This window comes from Schistosoma haematobium, chromosome ZW (genome assembly GCF_000699445.3).
Source record: "Schistosoma haematobium chromosome ZW, whole genome shotgun sequence".
Lineage (NCBI taxonomy): Eukaryota > Metazoa > Platyhelminthes > Trematoda > Strigeidida > Schistosomatidae > Schistosoma > Schistosoma haematobium.
Window position 1 is genome coordinate 37,749,898 of NC_067195.1, and position 26,163 is coordinate 37,776,060.

Sequence of the window (26,163 nt, forward strand, 5' to 3'; positions counted from 1 at the left end):
TTGCAACATGGTTAGGGCTGGGCATGACAGAGAGTCATTGAATGGTTTGAATTAACGTAAAGCATTCACACCATCCCCCTTCGACTGATGAATGAATGAAACACACAAGAATATCGGCTACAGTTAAACGGCTACTATTTTACCGTTTATGTTAAAAGTTCTATATCCGACTGCTGTAGCAATCACTCCCCAGACTAACTTTTAACATATGGAATTTGTCGACATCTTTGAAGAAATGTCAGGCCAGTGAGATGGTTCTGTGCACTGGCCAAAATGTTAATCGAACTAAGTCATTTTTGCGATGTACGGCTGAGAGCCAATCGATTCGCCAAACCTGATCAAGGTCATGGGTAGCTGGTGTAGATTAGTCACCAGCGTACTATGAAGGGTCATATGTCAGTGTTATAACTTCATTCCTCGTTAAAATTTCTCCAAAATGTACTGCTTTGGTAAAAATGTATTTATCCTAGCTAGTTACCAGGGTTGTAGATTCACTTGATTGCCACTGTAGGATAAGCCAGGTTATGTACTAAACCCAAGGTGTAACTTTAATGTAACCAGAAAAGCGCATTGCTCCTATTCCACTGGAGTAGGATTTAACATCCAACTTCAAGATCTAAAGACACATGATTTGGCTGGCTGTATTCAGTATTCAATATCATGGCTGGTATGAGTAAGGCATACAATATCAGACATCTCTGCGCCAAAGCCTTTGAACGCTTTGTAAATTGGCGACAACACGTAGGCTCTATGGTAGCTACTGCACTGAAATTCACGATAGTATTCAAGTTGTGTCTCACAAATACTGTTAAGTTTTGTCCCAAGTCTCATAATAGCGATGACAGTAGGTTACTTTCTCGAAGATTTCTGTGGTTGTGTGAGAAAATCTTTCTATGTTCGCACTTATGTACATCTTCTTGATTGTGAAGTGAAGCACACTTCCATAATTGAAAACACTTAGTGTTATAACGAGTAATTCTTGATACTTTTGTTTTTGATATCTATATTAAATTAAGTACTACCTTTTAAACAATATGTGCTTGATCTGTCCAGAAAAAATAGAATACATAATAGAAACTTTTCTTTGCTAAACTTGACTGCTCTCTTGTGTTTTTTCATCAACTTATCGATTTAACACAATTAATATATAATTATTTATTGAGTGATTAGTTGTTGAACAACTGGGTGGTAATACTTTTTATGTAAGAATATACATTTAAGTCCAGACCAATATATAGAACCACCACTTGCCCAACTACTTTGTTTTGGGTTTCGAAGGAGCAAGGACACTCTTGTAGCTTTTCTAGGGTTATTACCTGTCCCAAATTCGGGTAAAGCAGGAAGGTTGGGCATAATGTCAGCATCCCCATCCCATATGAAACATCTTTGCGGAAAGATGCTAGCCATAAGAAATAGGTTAAACCATTGAAACTCTGTTCTTTGAGTTGAACAATCGTCATACAGAAGGCATAAGACGCCTCATGGTGAAAGCCGAGATTCTTCAAAACTCACGAGGACGATTCCTCTTCTAACAACCGAGGCAACAACCAACGTAGGTACATGCAAGGTTCGGATAATGATGGAGATCAGGAGGACCTAGCGAAAAGCTGCGGGAATGAGGAGACACAACTTGACAGTTCCCGGAATCAGTAAAACCCATTGGACCCAAGCTGTACAGAAACGTTTAGCTTCGAGATAGACGCTGTTGTGCTCAAATAATGGAAGAGAAAATGCTTCGTTTGTCTCTTTGATGTTTTATTTTTATACATAAATGTCCTTAACAAGTATATGTGTAATCAGATTGTCCAAAATGTAATGCACTAATATATCATATAGTTCCGATAATCTTCGTTTTCCTATAACGCTATCGAAATTTATCAAAAGAACTAATTGTCTCAAAAGTTTATTCACTTAAAGAATATTACATTAATAGAATTTATTGAGGGCTTATAAGGTTGGTAACAAAATGGTTTCTAACTTGTTTGCTTACCTCTGAAAATTTATAGGCAGAAAGATTCGTTTTTGACATTAGTGTGTTTCCAGATAATGATGTCCTTGAATTACATAGTTGCTCGCTGGGCACCAACCTTCTCAGCAAAACATTAAGTACTGAAAACAGTAATGAAATATCTCTATAAAAACCTATTAGTTCTGTATAACTTCCCATGTACCACATAAAGGAAAATAGACCTCAAGGAAAAAAATATGTCTGAGCAGAAATAAATGTTAGTAACTAAAATAGAATAAATAAATGTAGTTAAGTGTTAATGTAAGGTCTAAATACGACGTTGTAATAAATATCAAAAATATAATGAGTACCAAGCTACTGAAAGATTATTTGAAACTACCTATTAAATGGTGAATCTGAAGAAGGCTTTAGGACAGCATGTTGAAAAATCATAAGTAATACCTCAATCAACGATATTCTTGTTTATGATACCTGGTTTTTATGGAATCTCAACAAATCTATATTAATTTATCTTTCAAAGCATTTTGGGATGGAAATTATGTATTGAGTTCAATGGGCTTGAATTGTTTTTCCAAGGCTTATGACTCATTGCGATAACATGTTTACTTCATGTTAGGTATTCAAATATTACCTTTGTAACAGGTTTACAGTGAACACTTTAAAACTCTTAAATTGAAGCAGTAATAGCAACACAACTGAATTTGGTACATCCCTCAGGAAACGTATTTGTATTTCTACCAATAGTACCTCATGTAAAATAATATGCCGTAAGTTAATTATTTAAATCAAATAATTTTTTCAATTATTGAGTTACAATAGAGACGTTTACACTAGCAACTGGCTGTTACATTGCGTTAACAATAAATAAACGATGAAATGTTATTGTAGATTTCATTAGTATCACTATATAGAGAAACCTTTCTTACTATCTATGACACCTTCAGTTACTTCACTAGCACAGACTTCTGGTTTCTCCAATATCTGAAATTGTGAACGAATAAAATTATGAATTAGTCAATAAATTTTAATGAAATTATGGAAACGATTAAAATGTTTCACTCCAAATTTTTTATGATCGTGACCTACTTTGTTTTTAACCGCAATGGTTTTACTGTTCGAATAAACGATATATATAGGCTGTAAACAGTTTAATTTTAGTCAGTTTACTATTAAGCGTGAACTAATGTAGTTTCGTTTGTCATAATTCTCTTACACTGTATACATAGTATTCAAACTAACGATTGACAATGAAGAGCTAATCAACAAAAAATGAACAGATGTCAGGTATGAAAGAAAAATTTAAGATAAGCCACTGATATGAACGAAATGTATCAGGGCATGAAATAATATTTTTCTAAAATAGGACTTAAACCTTTATAGAATTGTCGTAATGCTTTTTTCCTGGAGGTAATATTAACAGAAACAACAAAAAGAAATGTAAAGGTGTACATTTGAAACTTTGTGAGGTTGTCTCAGACGGATACCCGTAAAGTTGATACCAGATAGTGCTAACTGTAAAATTGGAAATACGTTACTGAAAATAATTCAATTAACTTTGTATTTTGAATATGTGGTCAACACAGACTGATTGCAGGCCAAAAACGTAAGGCTTGTTCTCTTCTTTCTTGACTGAAATCTACTAGATATTATTTACAAATGGTCAGTGAAGTAAACAATATGAAAGATTTATGCGATCACACGTCTAGACAAAGAGTGCTCATCGCATTATAGTATGTTCATGTTTGAAATGTCACCCTCAGAAATTTATTAGTAGTTTAGGAGGATTTCGTCATCGAAGTTTGAATTAATTATACAAATATAGTCGTCAGTACACTAAAAATAATTTAGAGTGTTGATATTGTTAACATAGGCGTTGGTCGAATTTACCTAACAAATGGAATAAATCTCAACACGGCTGAAGTTATGCCCCGCTGCCTAATCATAATTGTAGAACATTCTTTTCATCAACTGTTCCTAAGCTCTTGAATACAATGCATCACTTACATACGTCTCTAAGTAATCGCTTACTGTTAATGTGCGTTTATATATATATATATATATATATATATATATATATATATATATATATAATCTACATTCCTTTGGATTTACTGTAATTTACATATTATAAACACTACTAAATATTATAATCGTAACTGCAATTACAGTGATTGTCATTTGAATGACCCTAATTCAGGCAGATTTATTTATATTGGTTAGAAATAAAGCAATGCTAGTTGAAGAAAAAGAAAATGGCAGGCCTTGGTTTACTGAATTAATATTGGTTTTGTATTTACTCATACAAATAGTATTATCACTACTTAAAATGAATAAGACCTATTTGAGGTATTCTCATATGTTTAGAATAATCTGGGTTATTTTAATTGTTATTATCTTTCATGCAGCTTGATTTTCACACATTTCAGAAACAGAAGAAATGAGACAGAGAGAAGAGATTGATTTTTAAGAAACTATTAGAATATATATATATAAGCGTCAGCCAAAAGTACTGACCTATAACAAAACAGAAAGTATATTGTAACCGTTTCAAGGCTAAACTCACTAACCAACGAGTACTGATAGTATGATAAGCGTTACACATGTTATAGTAATAAATCTTTATTTATCTATCTATATACGTATATACTGAGTAATCTACCAAAGCACTGTAAAAATCAGTTTACAGATTATCAAAACCAGATAATCTAATCAACGTAGCATGAAAACAAGAAAGTAAGCTAATTTGTTTGTGAATAATATAAATGAAATGGATCTTCATTTGCGTTTAGACATAAGAAAAGAAACATAATTGGATAAAATGCTAAGAATAAAAATTTATTCCTGCCTATATTGTGTACAGTTGCTTACTTAAAACATTAATCACAGATAAATGAGTCTTGCTTTACCGATTATACTTACACTACTCACAAAGAATGATGAATAATCACTATCAAAACTGGATACGCAGCAAACAATTTAGATTACATCTCGAAAATGTTGAGAAAATGTCATTAAATTCAGCAGTTATAATGTGTATATCTTGATAAAAATCTTATCCAGCGGATCCGAATATATTGCAATCTCTATATTTGTCAGTATACTGACACAATGAACATTATTTGTCACAGGAAACTGTCCTAAACGACAATCAAAAGGTACCCAATTCATCGATTTTTAATACAGACTGCAGTGTACTAAAGAATTCGGAAGGTTAGCATGATTACTACAACTGTCATTCCATTTAAAGGTACCCACTACTTAAACAATATTAGTTTTATCCTGAAATAAAAGGAAAACCTTCTGACATAAAAACTATTTTAAAACATTCTATTGAAAATAGACCTAAAAGTATACAAAGTATTGAAATCGATTTGCGTTTGATTTAAAAACCCATTCACTTAGTAAATTTCAGAGGGTAATATAAAGGAACATATCTGTTGTTAATCGAGATGCCGTTTTACTGGGATCAAGACTATGACTGTAATAGCATACTAAAACTGACAGTTGAACAGCATACGAGTTTAAGTTACTAAGTGTTGCAAGACAGTAACTGTAGTGACCAGTAATTTTTGACAGTAAATTAAATAACATTGAGCTGAACTAAATTTGTATAAAACTCCAAAAACCTATTACTTAGTTATTTTATTTTTCATAAATTTCTGTTCCTTCAAACCATAAGTCCCTACGTCAGACGCCCTTCATTTTTCCGTCAGTGAAAAATAACTTTCTCGTTGAATTCGGTGCTCTATTAAGGTGTTGGTTTTACGCCTTATTTTCAACGACATTGTGAGTGCATTCATAAACTAATGCCGGTGGTCGTAAACAATTTTCTTTAAAATATTTCAAAAATCTTCCGACAGAGAAACCTGGTTCTAAGCACTGGATAAGGAGGTGTTACCTCCAGCTTATCAAACGTTGAAGTTAGTAGTATATTAATTTGTGAACGTGGCATGAGTTTCAAAAGTATCATTCCCTGTTAAATCATTTATTTTCTACATACGGTTGCAAACTCTCAGCCAGGTTATTTTTTACGCTTTAAGGTTTTTGTTTTTTGGCCTTTTTGCCAATTGGTGGAGAAAAATGATAAACTTTAAAAGCATATATCAGTCAAATATTCATATAAATCAGTAATAAACACACGTTTATTAGATTAGTTTCATTTGGGGTTTCAGATCTTGGATTAATATACATAAATACTAGGTTCTACGTTGCGTCTGACTTCGACTTTCAACACCGTAGAATACATAAAAAGTAAGAGTTGAGCCATTTACTTTAATGTATTTCTAAGTTGCTTCAATATGAATATTGAACCGATCAATCACTATACAATTGTTAAGGACTAAGTTTTACAGAACAATTTTTACCAAGTGAACTGGATGACACCATACTACTGTTACTACAAATGTACGGAATCACTTAAGGTCCAGAAATCTATATTACGTTTGGTTATGATAATAAAATCGGATATATTTCGTAATGGTCATTAAACTAGGACAGGTTATTAAATTATAGTCTCGGTTTACTGGAATGATTATAATCAACATTATCAAAATGAATTCCATTAAAATTACTTTGATTTTATATCTTTGCAGGGTATTCATTGGAAGGCCTCAGAAAATCTATTGTTATTCATTTTAGGTTAAAATGTAAACATGTACCCTGCCAACACAATACATAATATTTCACCATAGTAACATGAACTAGTAATCACGATGACGATAGCAATAATAATAGAACTAGATAGACTAGCATACAGTATTTCCTCAAAATAGGCATTAATCCATAAGAAAAATAAGGTTATTGTTTTAGATTCATATAAACTTTGACAGAAACTTAGGCTGATCACCCTATTTGTACAATTTACAGAAAAATTAACAATCATATTTGATGGCAAACGAAGTAAGAGAACTTTCTTGTGGGTTATATTAAACTTTTCCGTTCATTCTTGCAATATAATATTGATATCATTTATTTATTAATCTTTAGCAAAACGTCATGATCTTTTAATAGTAACTAACCAAGTAATTCATTTAAATTAATAAAAACAAAAAGCCTTGTAAATTAATCTTGTTTTTTAAATCAGTTAATTGAACTCTGTTTAAGCAATAATGAAACAAAAATTTACACTGCAACGGACAGAAGTTTTTAAAATAGGTATAATCGACCACACGAAAGCTGAAGACATGATATTGTTTAACATTGACAAAACAATCTTATTTACATTGTATGAATGTTTTCCTTAAACTGGTGAAAATACTTAATTTCAAACTAGTGGTAAGAATACCTAAAAATCCACAAGGTTTTCATTTCGGATAATAGAAACTTTCCATCACTATATGGATAGTAATATCCTGTTAAAATGAGTACAGGGGATTTTTCGAGATTGTTCAGTTTGTATTATACGTCAGTGGTCAACTTTTGTTACACAACTACCAAAAACCATGAGGCACTGGACATCCATTCCAAGCTGGCCCACAAGGATGGAACTTGGGACCTTCGGGCATCGCGGGAACCAGGTAATTCGCGGATCGTACGGGACGCCATGTAATTTTGTTTAACTTTTTAGCATTAGTTCGTTCGCTATATTACGCAATTTTTATCCATTGGAATTAGCGATACCTGACTAGTTCCCCAACATGGTTGAACCTTGGTGATTATGGCATCTCACTAGAGCTCCAAATTTAAAGAAATAACTTAATGGATGAATAAAACTTATTGAGAGGAGTAAATTGTATTCTGAAAATAATTTGTTGGAACGTATTATAAAATAGCACATTCTTTGTGACAATAAAACACAATATTATATCAGATATACCTTGCGAATCACGAAGCCTACTAATAACAGACAGCATCTTTGTCAATAAGCACCCATTTATGTTCCCTGACATACTGTCAGTTACATAGAATTCAAGATATTGTTTTATTTATGTCTGACATGAATGGTTATATTGTAAAATGTAAAACATTGAAAATGTTTTCGTTATACATGAATTTACCTCAACTGATAGCTTGATCAATCGTATAATAGTATTTGTCGAAAGTTGCCCAAACAGGATATATAATGGTCCCAAAGTCCCCATTCGGATACTACGATTATTATCGGTACAACAATTCCAAATAAGATCCTAGATTCCATTAGAGTAGTCAACAGAAACAAGGTTAGTGAAAAGTCGAATATTTCTAGTTAGTACAGAAGTAGTCATACATTTCGTTTTTGTCTGAACACCATCCTGACGTCAAACTATTATATACGTACTAGGATTGAATCATATTTATCTATGAGCGTCTTTTCCAACTGTTTTCTTGTCTTTTCACATTTTGTATAGCATTTATTAAATAGGATATATAAACAGTAATCATTACTTTACACGAACTCAAGTTGTCCTATAGTTACAGAAGCCTAAATAGAGTTAAGTAATCAAGCTGAAATAGATAACAATTTTTTCGGTTAAACATTCACAAAATAGACAAAAGCTGTGTGAAACAAATGATCTAGTCAAATATTCCTTTTACCAATTACACATTTAACAAGTGGTAGTTTTTGTTATAATAAGTAATAGCTACCACTGTTCAGCTGTAACACTATTAACTGGCTTTAAATCTGAAGACTTTCTTTTTACTTTACAGCGTTAAATGTTATTCAAACAAATCTCGTTTCAAAAGAAAACTCTGATAGTCTTTAGATTTCTTTCAAAATCTGTTTCAGGTACTGGGAGTCATAAACCCAATTCAGTTCACTTAGTTATGTAAGTAGAACTGAATTATCATCTGAGCTGAAACGGTTTCGTAGCTCATAGTAGCACCAAAATTGAACAAACTCTCCGGAATTAACGCTGAAAACTAGTAAACGGACTACGCTGTAATACACAAAATAAATAGATCAATTGAATATAAACATTCTAGTTATAGCCTCATAACACTCACTATGTGAATAAAGTTGATATATTATAGTTGGTTCGTGTAACCTGACTGTATGCCACCCATAACTTTGTAATTACTGAACAGTGTTTTATAAGTAAATGTCAACATTATTAGTGATTAAAGTCGTGATAACAAATATTTCTTTATTACCACTAAACTTTTCGGCCTAACTGATGTTTATGATAACCAATCACAAATGAGGATTTCGTGTGAACGAATATTATCCTGGAATCACGTCATAGAGAATATGTGATCGAAAATAACAATTTTTGAGAGCATTCAAATATGTTGTTGATAGAGATTGTTTATTATTTGAAACTATTAAATATAAAAACACTAGAGTACTAATGCAGCTACGTGAGAAAATCTACTAACCCATTTAACCACGTGTAGTACAACACATTGCCATCTGGAATGTGCGATAGATTCGTAGTTTGGACCTTAACAAAATAACAAGAAAAACATCTTAATGTGCACAGCAAAATCATTTCTACACATGATTGGTCTTAGAGTAAATTGATATCCCTTTGCTATTCCCTTCAGACATCTTGCTATTTCAAAAATAGTATTAATGGGCAAATTCACACAAATTTCTTACCTGTCAGTTGAAATTATGATGATCATGAGTAGATTACAGCTACTGAATTTTAATAGTTAACCGAACTAAACGAAATACTCAGCCCTCTGATTTCTTATTCTTTTAGAATATGTCAAGACTGTGGTCCATAATATTTTAAAACTAACTATTTATAAATTGTCCTGAATAATAACTTAAACTAGACAAAGGACTGTTAATTTTATTAATGATAAATAATCTTGACTATCCACTCAGCATTACCACCATCCACTAAACATTGGAGATAGATAAAAATTGGTCATTAGTTTTTCTAAGTAAAGTAAATATACCCAAGGTTAGTTAGTGTGACAAAGATTAATTAGAATGAAAAACGAATCAGAAGTCAGGGAATTTAGTGGAGAACAACGCTGAAAATGTTCATAAAATACGATGACCACATGAATTTATTTTCAATCAATACGTATAGTGTCCTACTTTTTTATTCAGTTGGTCATTTGATACCTACTTTTACCGTCATAAACATGCTTTCTGGAGTTGAATCTTCTGGTAGAAATGGCTGTGTTGTAGAAATTTTCTGAGTAAATCTAGGACTTGTAGTTGCCTTCACACCTCCCCCATCCGTTTGTAATCCAAACGTCAACCAATCGATAGCATGTAACGCCATTTGCTTTCGAGTATGGTGCATTCCACGAGCTGTTATACAATGGGTATTAAATTAATAATAATGATTAAGGATAATGATAATTCTAGTGTTGAAAGTCATTTTTAAAAAAATTGTTTCGCTTCTGCTGATTTGAGTGTCAAGAGAAATAACAGTTATAAAAACATCAATCAATATTAAAACATTAGGTTAAAAGTAAGTAAATATGATATAGATGCATTTCCAAAAAGCAAAAACTTATTTTAGCACGTTTATTGCGATGAAACGTGAGATCATTTCTTCTGCTGACCCAATGCTCCCGAAAAATGTAGTTTTTGCCGTCGTTATTATTACATCAAATAACTCACATTTTCTTAAAGAAACATAGGAGTAAATTATTAATAAACTGATTGTATACCGTGTTTTAGTAACTCTAAGATTCTTCGCACAGTGATATTATTCCAGGTATGAAATATTCACTGATTCTAGTAGAACCTTGACATGTGTGTCACATACCGAAGTCGCACAAGTTGTTGATATACTCATTGACTAATCTCATTGTGACTTCAAACCGTATTCCCTATTTCAGTAGTGTAAATGATATAACTGGACCATACATCTGCATATTAAAAGGTTCTCCCAAAATACTGACCAGGTAACCACAACATTTACATATCCTCTACTTTGAACTTGGGCGTGACTTTAAAAAATTAGAAACGGGACATCTGTATAGAAGTTTTCCTCATCGATGACCATCAATTTTTGCTCCAGCATTACCCACTGTATTCATAATCAGCTTCAGTTGATCACTTGTCCGCAAAGTGTAACTCAACTAATCAGATTAGTTAATTATTCTTCTTTATAATACCAAACAGACTTTTAATTTAATAATTGAATTCATAAGTCAATTAAAACTAAACCACCATGGAAAATCTGGAAGAATTAGACGGCTGTTTCATCCTAGTATGAGACTCCTCATCCCGATCGCGGGGTTCGAACCCAGGACCACTCGGTATCGCGCGCGAGACTCAAGACAGTCACAATACACTACATATTATTTAATGGAATTAACATTTTTAACAAAAATGTAAATTAAGATATTGTTTGGTGATATTTTTATATCTTATAACTTATTCATTTGAAATCACAGCCACTTATAATACCAGAACGACATAATAAACATCTAGATGCTACATATCTGTTTTGCAGTTGCAGTAAGGAACCATGAAAAATATCGAAGCTGCTTTGATTGGTTATTAAACAATAGGTGAATTTTTTCAATTTGGTTAAGAAGGTAGTTTTACATCGGTGTTGATGTGCTTCTGATGATAGCAACTTGAAAAACTAAATTTGACGTCACATATCACTTTCAGTTACATCCCATCAGATGGTAAAGGTTTCATGTCAATATTATACTTGCATGTATGAAAGTAAATACCAAATCAAAAATAACACAAGTTCAGTCCAAAACTTCTGATTTTTCTTCAAAAACGGACTAAACTTTTGAAAGCTTTTCAGTTAGAAGTGTACTGTTAAGTATATCTTACTACGAAATAAAATAAAATTCTGATCATTAGCTGGTCATCAACACGAAGCACTAACTTTTCGATAAAAAAAAATAAAGTCGCTTTAGCAGCCACAAAATAAACAATCTACTTACAGGCTGCTTTATAATCAAGAAGAGGATGTTTGAAAAGTTGTACGACAAAAACCAAAAATTGATCTACAAAAACTCACCTAAATTCATAGAACTGATGAGCATTTTTAAACCAGCCAGAGAAAGGGGAAGACTTCTTATCCTAAAAGATATATTTATTGTTGTTTGTGAATAGTTCCGTAATTTTGAAACTTGAGGAAAACACAAAATTATTACAAGTATACAATTTAATGAAATCAATGTTATAACAAATAAAATTGCAACTTGTCTCTAATTATTATGTTGAAACGAATTTCAATGTCCGAAAAACTATCACTTCAAGTTTGTATGCTTTCAGTTAAATCCTTTAGATTCTTGTTTACCATGGTTAGTGGTCTCTTATCGATTGAAAATATTATTTCCTCTGAGCTGTAGCTTTCATTGTCTTCATAGACATTATCAGAACATACGTCAGAGAATAAATAAATCAGTTTCCTATATTCTGCAGAGAAGTGCCTTACACTAACTCACGGAACGTCGGAGATCTTATTTTTACTCATTCAGAGATTGTAAACATATCCTTGTTTTCACTAGTAACAATATATCGATTGACCAGTTTATTAGAAATTACCAAGTCAAATCTCCGTAGTGATGTCTACCAACCAATGAAGGTTAATTAGAGATACTTAAAAAGTGTTAACTTTCACTGCTTCTGGTAGAATCACAAACTTTCACTCACTCTACTCATATTAAAGCTGAAATCATCAGATATTTTAAAGCGTTTACAAGATTCAAGTGAATACATAATCCCTATATAGGATATATAGGAGAAAAACGTAGAAAGGATAGTATTTAAATTATAACAGCATCTTTTCTGTTAGTTACAAGAGATGTCTAGTCAAAACGCTCTCTAATAGAATAAGAATGTTGCGTTCAGACGATAAAATAAGTGGGAAATTGGTCATTCTACGACAGAACCTCAAAAAGTGAATAATGCGAAAAATTATTGCTAAATACGAGAAAAATAGCTCTTTTTATAAAGATATTCTCATTGGTCTTCCGTTCGAGAGAGATTAGATTTCAAGTGAAATTGATAGGAGAATCAAGGTAGCGTCGAAAAGAAGCTTTCCTAATGTTCAAATGATCTCCCTATACGACTCCAAGCGTTCGTTATACAATTAAAAGATAGATCAATACTCTTTGGACGTCACCTCCAATCGCATTCAGAAATTTACATACACATGCGGCAGCGTGTATATAGGGAAAACAAATAGAAGGGTTTCTACCAGATATTCTGAACACGTTTCTAAAGATATATGTCTGAAAGGGAGTAGCCTTCCCAGGCGCAATTCCCAGGCACCTTTTGGATAGTAGAGTTAGAATGAATATAAGTCTTGAACTAAAAATAATTAGCAGACAACCAATACTGGTTTTACTTCGTTCTGCAGAAACAGTTGCTAACTACCTTTTTTGATCTGACCGATGTATACTGAAGCAAATTGTGACTATCCTTTATGTGATATAGTGGCTAAGTATTTGACAAATAACCTTTATTAACTTTTTCATTCCCCTCTTATTTTGTCTTCTAACATTTATCTCTTAAATAATCTTATTGTTCATATATACTTGATCTTATTCCTCATCATTGTGAGAGCTTACGCGATGAATTATTAACTTCATTACCTTAACATAATCTGTTTTGTCTTGGTTATGGTTACTAGTAACTATAACACCCATTCCAAAATATAAATGCACATTGATCTTAACTATGCTTATTCATATATTTTGTAACCTATTCCTCTTCTTACTAGTATGATTTCGGTTACGTTTCGAACACTTAACTAGACTTTACAAAGTAAAGTATGTGAAGCATTTTTTAATAAATATATTACCAACTGTAATTTTAGTCTGTAAGCAGCTGATGAGAAACTGTGAAGTAAAATGAATTCGTTTTATTTTGCAAACCATGTTGCACTTGCTCCGTTTAGTTTTACAAAGGGAGCTGGTTGTATGAAGTTATGAGATCAGACTCGTTTTTTTCATGAAACAATTTCAAGAATATAGATAATGAGGTCAGTCTATAAGCCATATAATAAACTTCATACAGCAATGTAATCGAATCCTCTGTAAGACTCGGTAAATACAGTACAGAATGAATATTTGTATACTGTATTAGTTGGAGTGGTTAAAACATTGCGCCCCATGTCTAAATCATCAACAGTATATATGGAATACGTTACTGATTGAAGTTATGGTATACTTTTAGAACATGTCATATCTTGTTAACAATTCGTGTAGTCTAGTATTATATAATCCTTACTAAATTTGAACGTCTATGGCACAATTTATCAAATAAATGGCAGCAAAAACAACTAAGTATTATTGGATGTTAATGTCTCATTGTAAACTTCAGAACAAACAGTTGGTCGTTTCCTTCTGTGAATTTTAAATATCAAAACATCAAATGTTATTCTCACTAACTTTAGCTCGGAATTGAATGACGCTGTTACAACATTACAATGTGACAAAATGATTATGAAAACATTCAACAAAACAACAAGCTTACTACATAAGGAATCAAAAATTGATAAGATGAAGTTCTACAATATAGAATTTTCCCGAATATTTTTAACCCTTTAAACAACACTTAAGTGTATGTTGTATAAACTAAACAAGCGCTTATGAGAGCAAACTAGCAGTGAGAACTATTTAGACGTGATTTATGTTACTCTTTCAATTCATTTGCTAGCAAGCATTTTGGCCCAAGACTAGCATTAAAAATCCCAAGCGAATAGCGGATATAACACTCTTATGAAATTCCGACATAATCTAACTGTACTTATGTGATGTCACTAAAATATGTAAGGAGTCGAAAGTGCGTCATTATGATACTGTGAACAAAACACTTCAGTTTACTAAGATGTAACTCCAGTGGTTTATGTCTAAATTAAATCCAATTTACAACCTCACTTTAGTTTACTTAGATACATAGCTTTTTGTGCAACAATGCTAATCATAAATAGTGCAACATAGTAAATATACTGAGTAAACCGCGTTCAGGAAGTAATATATAAAACATTCAATTTTGACTATATCTGTCGTTTCAAAAGCAATATGTTCGTGTTGTTTTAATGAGATTTAAAGTCCATTTTCAAAATAAAACTTACAAATAAATTAGCTCCGTGGTGATTTGGATGACTTTATCTTTCATTCTCAGCTCTTCATCTTTTGATACGTTTCTATACCTATGTCCCGTTGATGGTACCAGCATCTGGGATCGCACATCATTTAAATCAATGTCGCTCCATCCATAGCAACGAGCAAATAAATAGAATACCAACCTAATCAAAATAAATTAAATTATTGTGTTCATGTGAAGAATAATCCCATTGAGACTACAAAAACACTAATGAAACTAAATTTTCTTTAGAAAAATATCAATAAGGAATCACCCGGATTATTCAGTAAAAATTCTTTTATTAAGGCTTGTTGCACTTCATAACTAATATAACGCAGCCTTTAAATGGACAATCCTCAGCTAAACTAATCTTTAACATCAACCGAATATATAGGGTATATGTGACAATAGTTTGTACTTTTTAGAACGCAAGTGCCATAAAAATTTTATCCACTTCTAGCTTTATAATTCATTTAAGAACTAAAACCAATTAAATACTTAGATTTCCGTAGTTCACTCCTGTGTTTTCCCTCTCATGGATAGTGGATAGTGTATTTAAGGCAATACAATCCAAATATTTCCATTCATTGAATAATGATGGCACAAACGGTTAAACAAATATTCGAGAGTTGTTCAAATGAATGCTAAAATGGAAGTTCAATACATTCATATAGCTATCTATACATTACAAAATATCCTACTAAGTTATGTAAATAGGATTTGATATATTAGTATGAACTCAAACTATTGGAAACAAAGGCCCTTTCAGCTGAATACAAATACATAAAAGGTATCGAAAACTGTTACTGGTTATGGGTTCAGAGTTTTAGTTAGTCAGTTTAATGATATTAATGTCATATTTACATTTTATTACTGTAAATTCCACCTGCTTCAATCACCCTGACCGTGAACAGGTGTTGGTGCACTAATAAGTGTAACGAAAATTGGTTTGCGAAAACTCATGTAGTTCAACAAATAAAGTGTTTTATATTATCATGAGGAATGTATCTATCCAAACGTGTTCAAGAAAAGTATCCTTTATGCTTTCAAAAGGGTTATAGCGAGTGAACTAGAAGTCTCCTAAAGGAATATCTGATCAATACTGGTTATTCTATGGCGACTCACTTAGCGTTCCAAGTAACCCATAAGGTAGATGAATAATTGTAAAGTATAGTGTCTCCCTGGTTTTTTATTATTCAAACCTTTTACTCTCAAAATAGGCTTACCAAACCTTTTTTCCTCGTCTTAATTCTCAGCCTTGCAATTTATCCTACCATCACTTTACTAGGCTTTTTCTTTAAGGTCGTTAGCTTTTTTTCCAAACTCACACCAATTAAATTTCTTTTTTGTTCGTTTTATTCTGTTAAGTAACTTATTTCCAGTTTTTCTTAAGTGCTTGAATAATGTTTCAAGATTGATAGCTATTACTTGTGTTTTTGATTGAGATCATGAATCGATCGATATCAGACTACAATTGAAAACCTGGAAACACAGGACTAGACACGCATGACATTGATTACCACCCAGTGATTAATCAATTGTGACGGCTGTTTTGTCTTATTATGGTACTCCTCAGCAGTGCGCATCCACGATCCCGCTCGCAGGATTTTAACCCAGGACCTTCGGTTATCTTCATCAAACAAAATGAACTGTACTCTCGTTCTTTTGGTATTGGTTACTACATATAATAATAATAATAATAATAATAATAAATCCCATATTATCATTAAGACAGTAGAGTAGCAACTTAGCAGCTTCCCAAATAGAAACAAGAAGTATAAATCCTCAGATGACTAAAATAACACATTGTGTTATTGGGTAAAAGTAAAGAAAATTCAACGAAGAAATTTTTCTTTCCGATGAAATCACTTATTTAAGCTGTACATTCGTATTTATAGTTGTGTAGTAAATATATGTTTATAAAAGGATAGAACAGATTGTATCACAAAGAGATTCGAAACTTTAGGTATCAACTGAGGTTGTGAAATAATCAAGGAGCTAAATAAGTAAAAGAATATAAGGATGAAAATAATTTATGGGTCAGAATAATGGGAGATAATCGCCCACTTGACAGATACGAAGGGAAACAAAAACATAAAGGTCATAATAATAACTAATTGATGATCATAAACGATTTTGAAGGATTATAATAACTGATTACGGTTTAAAATTACAAAACACTAATAAAAAGAGTAAAAAACCGCCAAAACATACTACAGAAGGGAATTAAGGCTGAAGAAAGATGAGAGTTTGGACGTATCGTTTTTACACGCAGGGTTGGGGCTTGAGTTGGTTGATTGTCAATGCCTCAGCAGTGCATAGGTATGTGATTCAACATCCCTTCAACCCAGTTCCTTTGATTGTGTACACTATTCCAGAGTTGATTAGGTGCTCCTGTATTGAACTGGTGTATCTTTTGCATTCTGTTTCTAAACGACACGCCGAGTAATGTTCTGAGATGCGTTTGGAAAGTGATCGCTTTGTGCGGCCAATGTGACCTGATGCACCGAAGATGCATAACGATGCGGCTCAAAGCGGAATGGCAGTCCGGCTTCAGAAGAAAACACGGAACTCAGTTGAATAGAATGTTTTGTTCAAGAATTTTGAAATCCATTTATTCAAGAGTTCAGCAGCCGTATCTCCTTTAAATTCAATATTCGTAAAAATAGTTTTCTTTTAAACTGCTGGTGCTTTTTCAGGATGTTGACTTGACGTTAAGTTCCTATCGACAAATCTCGAAGATAAAGAGTGAATTAATTCACTTTCTCCACTCGATGGGATCCGGCTGTAGAAACTCGTGTACTGACCATTTTAGGTGGGTTTTTTATATATAGATCTGTAAAGAACCGCCTGGTCATTTCAATAAGAAATCAAGAAAATGAAATTCCTCGTTCGCCTCTTCTTCCAACGTGAATAGAATTAAGTGATGACAATTGTTGAATAGATTTGAAATTTCATTGACGTTCATATCTACTTCACAAATAATGAAAGTATTATCAATATACCGCTTATATAAATGAAATCTAAGTATTGGCCGAAGTGATGTATTTTCCAGATTGGCCATGAAACAATCAGCCAAGAGGGGACTTAGTGGTGAACGCATTGCAACTTCATCAGTTTGTCTACAAAAATCATTATTAAATCTGAATCGCACATTGAGAGTACATCACAAAAGCAGCTCTTTTAGATGAAGTTTTGGGATGCAAATATCAAAACAGTTATGTTCGATATAGTCACATAAAAACATAGCTTCTATGAATGGAACATTTGTAAAGGCGGAAGTGACATCTAATAAAACTTTTTTATCATTTACGTCGATATTTCTAATTGAGTCAACAAAATCAAATGAATCAAGAGAGTTGTATTTGTAGGTTTGATTTCTGATGGGTTGTAAAATTTTAGCTAACCATTTAGTAACCAAATGATACGGAGAGTTATTCATGTCAATTAAAAGAAGTAGGATGACATTCTTCCAATGAACTTTTGGTAGTCAATATGGTCTTGATATAGAGGAATTTGATAGTCTTAGATGTTTGTGGAGGTCACAACTGATAATAAACTCTTCTTTCATCTTCCTTGGGATTTTAGTTAGCATTTGTTCAATTTCCTTAGTTGCATCTTTTCAATTGGCTTCTTTAGAGAATGTAACAGCATCAGATAACATCGAGGATAGTTTGATAATATAGTTATGAAGATCCACAAGGACAGTTCCTGCACTCTTATCTGAGTGACACAGTACTAAATTCTGATTTATTAGAAGATAAAATAACTGAAGTGTATGTTATTTTATGAGCTATCGTCTAGTTGTGAATATTTCGTTTACATATTGATTACAACAGTCAATAAGTTGTTTGAAATGCTCATAATCTTTATTAGATACAGGGATAAGGTCATTTATCTGACAAATGAAGCTTTCAAACTGGATCTTAGCATGGAATTCATTAATGTTAGCTGACGTACTACAAAATTTAGAACCAAGTGATAATGCTTGTAGTTGGATAGTTGATACTGTTATACTAAAGTGCATGAATATAGATTTTTCTGGTGATTTCGGAAAAGAACCATGGATCTCCACCGGTTTTAAACTTTTCATTGATTTCAAGTCCACGTGTTCAATACGATTTCTAACAACCGTATCAACGCAATCGTTTCTGTCCTTCTAAAGACGAATGTGCAGCTTAAATAAATAATTTTGCAGAAAATAAAATTTTAGTTGTTGGAATGAGTCAATCTCTTTGCTGAATTTTATTTTTGGCTATAAATCCATGTACTTTGAGTACAATTGAAAATTTCGCTGATATTTTCTGAATACGAAATCACAGTGCAGAACAAAAACGTATCAATAATAAAAGCTCAGAAAGGGATAAAAACTAACAAAAGCAAGTGATTTAAGCTATAGAATGAACAAACTGGTTTTTTACTACAAATTATTAGCATCTGACAAGTAATCTATCACCTTTTTATTTACATTTTGCTCATTCAATAAGAACTGAATTTTTCAAGTTTACTGCTTGAATATTTTACGACTTAACAACATCCCTTACAAATTATTCGCTGATCGGATGAAGTGCAGCAAATCGATTAGTATTGCAACAATGAGAAAGGTAAATGTGATTTTCTTTACGCAGTTACTAGATAACTAAACAGGATCAAGCAAAACGGGGTTTCAGATACACAAGACAGCTGGATACGGTTTGCTACTGCTTTCTTTACTTCAAACCGCGAAAAATAATTTAAAGATGGAATAAAATGTATCGTTTATCTTCGTTATATAGTTTATGACAAATTAAATCCACTAAAAGGCAAACATTCCGAAGTCTCGTTCAAATACTAATTTTTTTATGATTTGAAGTCAAACTTATAATAACTTTTATTATTAATATTAGGCAGCTAGACTGGAAAATATCTTGTAGTTTTTATGATGAATGTACAGTCAGGAGAAAAAATTAGTATTAGGCTAAATTCAGAGCGTACTTTATAATCATTCATCACTCCAATGCTTACTCAGATTTCCCGGGATAATACATGCAACTATCGTCCCTCTTTTATGATAATAAAATTTTAAAACAACAAGAAACACACCAGTTGTGCTAAGCCCTTTTAAAGTATTATTTGATGATTTGTAGGTAAAAAGATGACGGTTTATAAGAAAATGTGATATGTGAAAGAACGTTTGGAACATTATAACCAGTTTTAAATAACGTAAAACAGGAAACACATGTGTACCCGACCAAACTGCGATACTTTATAAAAAGAACATGGGGACATTGGGGAACGATGCTTGCCGACACGTTCCTAGTCACAATATTTGAGTTAGTTGTAGTAAGCATAGCTCAAGAAAACCAAGTGAAACAGTTTATTCAGAGATTGGGACAAATATTAAACTTGGGAGGGAAATGAAGGACAAATAAACAGGTCTATGTTATTAACCAGATTTCATACTATGCCATTTATTTTATCTTACTTTGCAAACCTTAATGAGGAGGTCTGCACTTCATACATCAACTTTGATATACACATTTTATCCCCTATTAACAATCTCCTGCCCATCTTCTTAGTCAGCTAAGCTACATATTCCAACTGATCAATTTGTCATTCCCAATTATTAATTCAAGTCTAAACTCAACACTACAAGCTTTGTGGTTCCACTATACATGAGCAGTAATTTGATCATTACTATTAATAAATTTCAATAAAACGTTGTAAGCTGTTGTTTACGTTGTCTACTAAATAAATAAGAGATTCTGTCGACTTTGAGAAACTAACATGGTAGGACATCCTTTTAGTTATATACTACAATGTTCTTCTGGATATAAGATATTAAATAAATAAATTGTATTTTCCTAATGAGATTTAACCACAACTTTCAGTACAATAAGGTAAAACCAGCTTTATGGTAAATCTATAGAGACAAATGTCTGTTTATATTTCTATTGTCTGAAACACTCTTTTCAATTTTGCATACTATCTGGGACACTAACTCAGTACTCAAAATACTCCGCTGTAAGTACTTTTAGCCATCTTAGTGTGCATCTTTTACTGCTACTGATAAATCTGTATACTAATTTTAGGTCAGCACTAGAAAATTTAGAGAAATCCGTACATAAATGTTTAAAAAGATATTTCCTAGGATAAATATTCAGTACAGTATTTGTCTCACTGATAAGCATAGTGTCTAACTTTTATGTTACAAACAAAAACGTTCATCTTAGCCAAACGTTGTCATTTGTTTCTTCTTTTATTAGATGAGTGCATCATTTGATATTACATTGCACCTTCCGAATAAACTAATGGGTACGTTTGTTTCTTTTATTTCACCAGGTATACACTCAAAAATTAAGATATATAGAGTATAATAACGTAAAACTTGGTTTCTGTTCATTCAATAGTTTAAAAGCAGTCTTAATAATGAGTTTTTCAAACAGTTCAATGTTACTACGGACGCTCACAAAGTAGTACAAAATAGAATTCTACAGAAGTGAGAAGGACTCATATAGAAGTATTATTAGGGATTTCGCAACTTTTACTCCAACATTTAGGTCAAAAATCAGACGACTCATGCGTTTTGTACATTATTGTTGTGGGCATTGCTTAGCACACGAAATATTTCAGTATACGATTATTGTAGGACATTTGTATCTTCTATTTCAACTTTTCAATAATGTAGTCTAAGTGAAATAGTCGTCAACAAATTTACAAAGTGTTAAAAATACTAAAACACAAAACTGTATGATCCTATATCATTTAATGAGGCTATTCATATTTTCTATGACATTTTCCTTTAAGTCATTAAAACAAGGAATTCGACATCCGGTCCCAAAATAACTAACTGATGAAAGTTAACAGCCCTAAAAACAGTTCAACTCTTGTTAAAACAGCGGCAGGTAAGTAGGTTTCATCTCAACTAAATGTAAAGTGAAGAATAAAAGGTATACACTACGCCTAAGGATTGTTCGTGGCTCAAAACCAATACTGAGATGTTTGACGGTGCTCAATACAGGTCACTTTATTGAATTTTCAAAAAACGTCTTTAACAGTATCAGTCTATATTGCTTTTTTTAAGCCAGTGTAATGCACTGTGCCGCAAAGATGAACTTAAACAATTCTTCCAGATTGGTGAGACTGTAATATGTGATGAGTGCGGATAAAATCATTTTAATTTGGTGTATAGTTAAAGAACCTCAGGGAATAGCACATGCTATGAGGCTGGCAACAAAAACTATTCTATCCAGTCATAAAATTCCAGTTGTGAACTAGATATGCATAAACGTCTTTTTATTTATCCCCAAAAAGGTGGATATTTTGTTACTTTAAGGTTGATCTGGATACAGTCGTCAAAACAATTTCGACTTCTAGACAGTGTGAAGTGTTCAGCAAACTTCTGATTTCGTTTGATAGGTTCATGCACTAAAATGCTTTCACGAAAATCACCTTCGAAGACTGAAGTAATTAAGAGACTAAAATACTTACGCATATGCTTAGTGAAGAGAATTTTTTGCTAAGAGAAAGTTTTAGCCGAATATTCGCCAAATAGATAGTAGATTATATATATATATATATAAATACATTGAAAGCTCAAAAAATGATGTGATTACAATCTGCAAATAGATTTAAGAAGGAAAAAGCATATAATTCGAAAGAATAACTACAGGGCAGAACATTTATGCAAAAACTTTTACTTGGTAAGAGAGTGGTCGTGAGTAAACCTTTGAAAGGAGCAAAAGATTAAAAGCGCTTACCAATCCAACTCTTCGTTTACTGTCCAAATGCCTCCACAATCCCTGCATATACGACTTAAAATCCTGAAGAATGTCTTCATGCCGCTTGTTTCAGGCATATTGCTATTTAAATTATTGATTTCCATACTATTGTAAGATGTAGCGTGTGTGAGCAATAGTGAGAGAAACTCGAGTTCTTTCGTCACATTACTTATATGTTGGCATTCAATCGCTAACTGGGAAACACCTGGATCCATCGAAATCTAGAATGTAAGAGTGATAACGCCTTATGATTATTGAAACTTACGCCTAAAACAACATATTTCCAATATTTCACTGACAATCAATTTTTCTTGTGTTCCAACATATTGATACTAAGCTAAAGTTACATGTCTTTAAAAGCCATTAAAAAGATCTACTAACTAAAACCTTGCAGGGTCTAGACTTTCGAGTCATCACTACTTCACTAAAGGAAAGTTCAAATGGTTCAAATGGTTGTGGACGGAATAGAAGAAGCTTTCGCTTAACAGGCTTCCGTGTCTAGTAGCAGGGGATCACCAAATCCTCCAGGCAGGAACCTAGGTATGTTAACAATAAAAGAGGAAAAGAGATTGGTAAATCATAATGTGATGCTGTTCTTGGTCCTTAAGAATAGGTCAAGTTGCCTCTTGAAGGACTCCTGAGAAGTCGCTTGGACTAGCTCGGCTGGCAGCGAATTCCAGATTTTGACAACTCTTAAGGAGTAGAAATTGTGTCTACATTCCGTCTTGCTATGTTGTGTTTCCAGTTTCTGGGTGTTGCCCCTTAGGTTATTATTCGAACTAAGCTTAAGTAGGTGTTTAAGAGGATGTCCAGAAGTGTTAAGAATGCTATAAGCCATTAATAAATCACCTCTAAGACGCCTATATTCTAATGGGTAAAGGTCTAGTGAACGGAGGCGTTCTTCGTAAGGCTTAGATTTGAGTCCTCGAACTGATTTCGTGGCTCGCCGCTGGATACGCTCCAAAGTGACCTTGTCCTTTTGGAGTGAGGGGGGGAGTACTATGTTTCCGTACTCTAAATGGGGATGGATGAAACTATTGAAGATTGTGTGGAAAGTTCTTCCGTCAAACTGGCCAAAAATGCGCCTCAACGTTACCAGTGCAAGGTTTGCTCGGAAGGCATTTTTGTCACAGTTGGCGTAAGACTTCAAATCATGGGGCACCAGAACTCCTAAATCTTTTTCGACTTGGGATACTACTAGAGAGGAGTTTCCTAAGTTGTAACTGTAGTTTGCAACATGTCGCAGATGGACTACTTTACACTTTGAAGTGTTAAAGGTAAGTCCGTTATCGTCTGCCCAACTTTGAAGTCGAGTCAGATCCTCCTGAAGTGCCTGTGTATCGTCTTGGTTGCGTATCTCTCTCCAAAGTTTCACGTCGTCGGCAAAAAGTAATAAATCTGACGTTACCTGTTGAGGAAGATCATTTATGTAGATCAAGAAGAGAAGAGGCCCTAGTACTGAGCCCTGGGGGACCCCACTAGGACATTCCATAGCCTGAGATAAAGTGAAATTAACCCTAACCTTAAAGTGTCGATTTTTTAGGTATGAAGTAAGCCAATCGATTAGGGGTGGTTTGATACCTAGTCGTTTGAGCTTGTTGATAAGACACATGTGGTTAACCTTATCAAAAGCTTTTGAGAAATCAAGGTAGATGACATCAACCTTTCCCTTGCAATCGAGGATGCTTGTCCATCTGTCCACCGCAGTCAGCAGGTTGGTTATACAAGAGTAACCCTTCCTGAAACCATGCTGTTGGGGTGAGAAGAAATTTAAGGACAGTAGATAGTCATTTAAACCGTCGCATATCAGGGACTCCATGAGTTTTGAAGGTAATGACAGAAGAGCCACCGGCCGATAACTTGAAGGTTCATTGCGTCGACCACCTTTGAAAATTGGTGTGATGTGAGCCAACTTCCAATTTTCCGGTAATTTGCCTCGGCTAAGCGAGTGAGAAAACATCACGCTAAGCGGCGTTGACAAGATTGAGGCTGCCTCTCTCAGTATGGCAGGATGAACCGTATCCGGGCCAGGAGAAGTGTCTAATCTTAAGTGCTGCAATTTCCGGAACACCAAGTCAGCGCTTAGGTCTACTTCGGAAAGTCCTGTGGGATTGCAGATGAAACTGTCGTCAGTAAAGTTGATGTCAGCCGGTTGAAACGTTTGAGAGTAATGTGCCGCCAGAAGGTTAGCGGCGTCGCCATCGTTGTTGGTCGGGCCGTTAAGACCTACCAGTTGAGAAACTCCTGTTTTGGCTTGACGAAGAGAGGCTGCATAACGGAATAAGCTTCTAGGGTTAGACCGATAAATAATTAAGTCTTTAAGTCTTCTCAATTGATCTTGACCTTATTAGTTTTACAAGATATACTCAAGGTGGAAACACTCTGACGGACATCAGAATCAGAGCCCTCGCAACAACTACCTGACTAAGATAAACATGTCTCGACAAACTGGCCATCTTTAAACTTGTTTTCAGTACCCACTATATTTTCAACGAGCTTGCATTTATCGAACAGTGTCTTTTCCCCCCTACTGTGAAGTTTCCGTGGGGTTTAAGGCCCACGATTCTGTTCAGTGTGGGTTGTATAGCTACTCGGCTGTGCTAATACTAGTAGATTTGATAGTTGATCAATGGCTTTTATTTACTCATTTACTAGTGCGTTTATCTTATGGCAGTGGAGTTGCTGGGATCAGCAGCGATTACGCTACCGGGGAAGAAAATGGTTTGTTCCAACACGAAAACTATAAAAGTCGAATAAAGAGCGTCGAAGAGAAGGTAATAATCAGAATGAATCTGAGAGTGTTTACACAAACAATATGAAAACGAACACAATAGAGAATAGATAAGCGGGTTGACAAAGGGTGATGTGAGTCTCGCACGTTGCTGAAAACTAGGAAGAATAATCGCAGTTGGAGAATTCAATCTTCAGAGAGTCTGTCCGTTGATCCTACGACATAACTTTTCACTTGCCTCCATGCTTATTCTAAGTAATTCCTATTTTATGTGTGGACAGCGACTGCAACAATGTTGTGAGTTTGTAGATATATGTGGATATTGGTCTTCATTAGGGTTTAGAAAGTGCTAATGAATCAATAAACCTGACTACCTCCTTACAAAATGAACCACAGCCTAAGCTTTGATTGAATCTCCTCGACAGTCACCGCTAATGTCCAGGTTCTCTGTCGGAGACGAAAGTAGACCATGCTCCGTAGAGTTTCTGAACAGGCGGTCACCACACATGAGGCTGTCAACCTGAGCCATTTCTATTGCACAGAATAACACCTTTAGACGTTTTGGAGATTACATGTCAAATTATTCTTTTTTGTTCGCTTGTGTAGTTGTTTTAGTTCTCTCATGAATCGACCTTACAAATGACTGATCTATATAGTTTAACATTGTTCATGCAAGGAATACTAGAGAGTCGAGGTTCGCTTAAAGATCAGTGGTGAATATTGAAGACTGGAAAGCGTAGTATAAAGCATG

At 33.6% G+C, this 26,163-nt stretch overlaps 1 protein-coding gene across 2 annotated transcripts; it reads right to left on the reverse strand.

Annotated features, from left to right (window-relative positions):
- Positions 1 to 1,990: 1,990 nt before the first annotated feature.
- MS3_00003474 (uncharacterized protein) lies at positions 1,991 to 22,942 on the reverse strand (the record flags this gene model as incomplete). 2 transcript variants are annotated; one of them, XM_051211284.1, is made up of 7 exons in its annotated part: positions 22,661 to 22,942; positions 14,911 to 15,084; positions 11,845 to 11,906; positions 9,973 to 10,160; positions 7,966 to 8,094; positions 2,896 to 2,950; positions 1,991 to 2,109 (listed from the first exon to the last, which is right to left on the reverse strand). In XM_051211284.1, coding segments are annotated over exons 1-7 (963 nt in total), but the record flags the coding sequence as incomplete, so codon positions are not given. The 2 variants fall into 2 exon arrangements, with proteins under 2 accessions (XP_051071324.1, XP_051071325.1); XM_051211285.1 differs by lacking the exons at positions 1,991 to 2,109; positions 2,896 to 2,950 and having other exon boundaries at positions 7,024 to 10,160.
- Positions 22,943 to 26,163: the final 3,221 nt, after the last annotated feature.